This window comes from Ammospiza nelsoni, chromosome Z (assembly GCF_027579445.1).
Source record: "Ammospiza nelsoni isolate bAmmNel1 chromosome Z, bAmmNel1.pri, whole genome shotgun sequence".
Taxonomy (NCBI): domain Eukaryota; kingdom Metazoa; phylum Chordata; class Aves; order Passeriformes; family Passerellidae; genus Ammospiza; species Ammospiza nelsoni.
The window spans coordinates 55,250,510-55,256,515 of NC_080669.1; the positions used below are offsets into that span (position 1 = coordinate 55,250,510).

Here is a 6,006-nt window from a genome sequence, read left to right on the forward strand (position 1 = left end):
GTCATCACAATCTCACAAGCAAAAAAAAAAACAACTGCGTGAATTTTATTCCAGATTTCAGTTTACTCCAGTGCTATTAAGAATCTCAGTAGGATACTGAGACTCACTGTACTTGCTCTGATACACATTACAACTAAAATACATACTTAAGATAAAATTGTAAAATTCTAGCCAAATACATATTTTAAAAGCCAAATACATCTTTTTTTCCTGGTAAGTAACCAAAATGAAACGATCTATAAACCTCTCTTATACAGCTAAGGCAAGACTGCAAAAAGACTACTTTTTCTCCTGGTTTTTAAATTTTATTCCAGGTTCTCTATGTAGATCATATCAGTCACTGGAAGTAATTTTAACAAAGATAAATGATACAGAACTATGTTTTTTATTAATGAAAACCAAAGCTTCTGATGTGTCTGAGCCTGACAACACCACACATACCTTTATATACTTTGTGGTATAAAGGAAGCAGCAGACATGTATTACAGATGGATGAAATAATAAATAATACAACTTCTGCAACATGCTGCTTATTCCAGACTTGACAGAAACTTCACACTGGCTACCACTAACGCTGGTGATATAGTGTTTCTGTTAGCCAGTCAGGGCTTTGTACATCTTTAAACGGCTCTCTGTGGTCTCTACCCACACCTAGCTCCGCAAAGTCTACTAAGCCATATTTTAACGTGTGCTTTGGTATTGAGATGCAAGAAAAATGTCAATATTATTTCATTAAAGAAGAAGAACCAAACAATAACACAAGAGAGTAAGCTATTATCTTGCAGAACTATTATTTTTTTAAGTTAGTAAGCATTTTCTCTATTTTTCATGGAAGGACAGGATAAAAAATTAAGACAGGAGTTATTTCTGTTTTAGAAGTCCTTATTTTGCCACAAAAATGGCTACTCCCTTTTTTTCCTGAGGGGGAAGACTCCTTATAAAGACAGTAACTGAAAACTGAGATATAAATGGCATCCCTGATTTCCTCAATTTTTTGAAAATTACTGAATAATAGGCTTCGTACTACACAAGTGTCCATAATTCTTTACTTTCATAACCTCAGATATCCATTTATGATTGTGTCAGAGACAGAAGACAAGTCTAAGGCCTGACATATTTGTCTGATGTGGTACGGGAAGACAGGATAATGCAAAAGACGTCATGATTAGTTGGTAAGACTAACCTTCAGTAATGAAACTATGTATCAGTCACTTGGTGGGATTCATCCCGTGAAATGGGAATAACACACAATAAAACTGTTGTTGGCATGGAGGTGTGAACATGGGCTCTTAGGATCTCATCCCATGCGCTGGCCCTGCATGAGATGATGCTGGAACTGGCCGCTCCTGAGGAGGTGATACAAGGGGTGGTTCTGGGGTAGATGGAGAGGAGGACATGATGCATGCTATTTTCATCCAGGGGATGTCCTGAAGGTGCACAGTCTACCCACCCGCCCTGACTGAGCACCACGCTCCATCTCCTCCTACTCGGCAGCTTCTCAAACATTCAGGGCAAAAAAAGTGACTAACAAAATTGACTTGCTTTGCAATTCCTACTGTGTCCTGAGTTTTTTGTGCATGGGCATCCTCCTGAACCCATAACAGTGATGAACCAGCAAAACCTTTGCTGTCATACTCAGAGTCTTTACAATAGCATCACAAGAGGAAGGTAACACATTTTGAAAAACCACTAAAAAGTGACATGAAAAATTATTATGAAATGCAGAGAGCATGTGGCCATACTACACCTACACACAAAACATTCTTCTACAGCAACAGAAATTAATTCTGACTCAAATATATTGTGACAGAAAGGGCTTCTCAAAAAAAACACTCTGAAGTGTCTTAGAAACAAATATCTGATTCCCAGTTCAGCAGGAATTTGTTTGACGTTTTCTTTTCCAGCTTCAACTGTCCATATTTCTAAGGGAAGGAAACACTGCAATCTTTTAGGTCAAACTAGTGAGAGCATGTTCAACATAATTTCAAGCCTCCTGAAAACTTTACAGATCTTACAGCATGAAAGGTTCAAAATAGTTTTTGGGTAAAGGAGACACTTTTACTTTCTCAATCATCTAGGGACTCAGTAACCACTGCTTAAGTGACTTAAAACAAGCACTCAGGATTTCATAAAGATATGAGGAATGTTGCTGCATGTTCTCTTAATTTCAGACTGAACACTTATGTCCATATTGTGGAAAAAGCCAGTACCAGTTTAGAATCATTGGGCAGCTTGGGCAAGTGTACATTAAAGTGCCTAAGTATGTCCCAATAAAAGCAGTATTTGTGCTAGATGATGTCATAAAATTTCTAAGAACCAAATATCACTAACAGAAATCAGAACAGAATCTCTCTTGTAACTCTTGGGAAGTGACCACATTATAATTTAATTGAACTTCTGAAAACTGGAGCACTATAAGAAGTTTCACACGCAAAGATCTACAGAAAAATGCACTGCAAATAAAGATACATCTTGAATGCTTAAAATTCAATCCTGCAGTCCAAACAATAAGATATATTACTCTCACAACCTAATTTAAGCAAGTAACATGAAACTTGCATTAAGTTTTACCAAACAGTCAAACTTTACTCTGAATCTAAGTAAACAAAAGTGTAGGCCTGGAGTGATATAACAGTCATTCAAATGCCCTCACAGTTGACAGTTCCAGAATCTTCTTAGGTCATCTCCTAAGAACACCGATAATTTTTATTGTTAGTAATTGTAACACCTGTATTTACTTAAAATACACATCTAGCACACTGGTAATAACACACTCTTTCTACAGTTTTACAATGACAGAGATTACTCCACTAAAAAATCAGACAGACAATTACTGCCAAAGAGACTCCTTGTACCAAATTGCATCTGTCAAAATACTTTTCTGAAAGGAAACCAGTATTGCAGGATTTATATATCCAACTGCAAGATATGCAGCAAGCTACTGGCTTCTCCAAGAAGTAGTCTTTTGGATAGGTGCCGATCACTTCAGCTGGAAAATAAACTTAAGTGATCTTTGGCAAATGTTCAATTCTGTGAGGTCAGGAGATGTGAGACACCAAAGCCAAAAATGAGACTTGTACAATGGCAAATTTTGAGGCATCTATCTGTATACATAAATTTATTTAGGTTTCTGATGAAATACAAAGAATTACATGCTCTGCATGAAAGATTATAGGGTATGTATCAAAGGAAGACAAACACTTGCACACGAGAAGCAATACAAAGTGAAAAAGAAAGAGATACACTTTCTCCTGTCTACTTCTATCTGATTTATCACCTCACAATGAGCTGTAGGAAGACATTTTCAATTTAAAACATAGAACCCTAAATGCTTTTCTGTAATTATGTATGCTGATTCTCACTCCCAAGTAGAGAGACTACATAGGCTGGTTAAGAATAAAATTTCATATAAATATTTTTCATATAAAGATATTTTATATCAAACAGTAATTGAAAAAAGATTTAAGTTTCAGTGCCTACCTCACCAGGGAATAATTACTTTGCAAAACTTATACAATAAATGACAGTCCTAAACATTCCCTCATACTGTCAAAACAATCTTATTCTGAAGTGTCTTTTCCTTATTCCATGGAAAATTTCTCATTCTAACAACAGGGATTACAAAACTGTGCACAAAACTTCGGGAGAAACTCATAATGCCCTCCTTCTTCTTCAAGAAACTTGCCCACCTATGATCAGGTCACCGTCCTAGAGAATGTGAAGCATAAGTTTCAGTCCCACTCAGGCCACTCTCCTCAACATCCCCCTTACTGAAAACGCTAAGGGACACTAATTTTTCTTCACTCTCTGCGGCAAGCAAGGAATCCAACTCAGTGTTTCAAAGAAGAAATCACAACTGAAGTGTACCTACCTCACATTTCCATACGCTTCTCATACCCAGCCCTGATACATCCTACTATTTTTTTTCTGAAATAATTACTTGAAATATAGCATGGCAAGACTTTACAACAAACAAAATTATTTTTAGCCGGAATTACTTGACTGATGCAATTCACAACATGGGACAGGCAATAGTTCTGTCAATACCAGAGGAGTAGAAGGGCAGAAGGTAACAGCTGAACATGAACAAAAAGTTTCTGGATTGCTGCAGAGCAACTCCTTAATTCATACCCACAGATTTCAAAGCATTTTTAAGAGACTGACAATTAACCTTCAACACCATAAAACAGGTGCCATTTTAGGAGGAAGAAGGCAGCAGTATCTAATAGGAAAGTCAGAGGATAAAAACGTGCAAAAACAGTAGATCTATAGTTCTTGCTCTGCATGTACATATAGTTTTCTCTGCGTGTTTCTATAGGCACAGACACATATTTATAGACACATATTTAAAAACCCCAAGAGATTAAAAAAAATTAAATTACTAGAGCAAACCTGTATCTGTTAATATCTAAAGACTTAAGGAGCACAAAGAGCAAAACCTCCAAAACACAACTAAAGGCAGTGAGCTACATTATTTGTCCTGGCTAGACTGACACAAGCCTTGGGCCTGTGAGATGCACAACAGTAACAACATGCACGCATCTTCAACTCGTGGTTGGGTCACGTACAGGACTTCTAACACAGGTCTCTGCATTAAAGAAACAAATAACAATGTGCCACCTAAGATTATAAAGACATTTCCAATATTATTTTTAGAAAATCGGCGAAAAACCAGATATATTCAGCCTCTGAAAAAGGGAACATTGTTTCGAAAAAGGGATGGCGAGGAAATGCAACACGATAGAAAAGAATGTAGTGGGGTGCAAATCTCTGGGAAGACTGCTGGCGAGGTGACGCTCCCCAGCAGAGAGGCCGTGACGAGCAGAACTCGACCTCCGGGCACGGCAAGGACATTGGGCGGGCGGTCACGGCGAGGCAGACAGCAAGGACGGGCAAGGGCACGCACCGACAGACGGGAACAGGCAAGGACACGCACGGGCACACAGGGACAGACAAGGACACGCACGGACTGACACGAGGGAAGCCCCGGCCCCGCGCCTGCTGCCAGCCTGGCCGCCCCCCACCCGCGTCGAGGCCTATGCGGGCCCCCCGACGCAGCTCCCCGGGCGGCCGCGGCGGAGGTCCAGGCCCGGGACGGCCTCCTCGAGCCCCCGCGGGCGCCGGGGTGTGGCGGTGCCCCCCGGGCGGCCGGCGGGGAGCCCGCGGTGCCGTTACCTGGGCGGCGGCGGGCGGACCGCGGCCGCTCCGCTCCTGGCGACGAGGCCCCTCAGCGCCGCTGACATTGAGAGAGACGCCGCCATGATGCTCAACGCAGCCGCTGGGAGACGGCGGCGCCGCAGGGCCAAACCTCCTCCGCTCGGACAGGAAACGCGAAGGCGAGGGCGGAACGAGGCGGCGGGAAGAGGCGGCGGGAAGAGGCGGTGGGAAGGGCGGGCAGGGAACGGGGCTGGGATGGAGAGCGGTGGGGAGAGGGCTCGGCAGAGGCAGGAGGGAAGTGCGCTGCTGGCCTGGTGGGAAAGCAGAACTGATGTCCGGAGCTCCGGGAAGGCGACACTCGGGTGTTTGGGGTGCAGGCCTCCTTTTTCCCAGTTACATGTTTGGCCCAGAAACATTTTCTGGCAGCGTTGGTTGTGACACCATCTTCTTTATGGGCAGAAGCTCAAAGACAGGAAATTTAGGTTCTCTATTAGAAGGAAATTCTTTACTGTGAGGGTGGCGAGTTACTGGAACAGGTTGCCGAGGGAGATTGTGGACTCCCTAATCCTTGCAGTGTTCAAAGCCGGGTTGGATATAAAGCCTTCAGAAACCTGGACTATGGAACCAGGGATGTGTCCCTGCCCCATGGCAGGGGCATTGGGGCTAGATGATCTTTAAGATCTGTTCCAACCCTTAACTTGCAGATTCTGTGGCTATGGATGGCAGGACAAGCCCTAGGGAGGGCAGGTGTCTGGGCTGGCTGGTTCCCTGTGCCTGGAGCCCTCCGTCCTGGGTACAGAAGCTGTGGGATCAGGTCATTTTGGCCCCATTCTTTCCCATTATATTTTG

At 42.5% G+C, this 6,006-nt stretch overlaps 1 protein-coding gene across 1 annotated transcript in view; it reads right to left on the bottom strand.

Moving 5' to 3' along the window:
• NDUFS4 (NADH:ubiquinone oxidoreductase subunit S4) overlaps nt 1-5,324 on the bottom strand; it is a 47,552-nt gene extending 42,228 nt beyond the window's left edge. Inside the window, exon 1 of the mRNA XM_059492901.1 lies at nt 5,176-5,324. Coding sequence (XP_059348884.1) covers nt 5,176-5,261 — 86 coding nt within the window. The 5' untranslated portion in view covers nt 5,262-5,324. The remainder of the gene's footprint in view (nt 1-5,175) is intronic.
• Between the last annotated feature and the right edge of the window lie 682 nt (nt 5,325-6,006).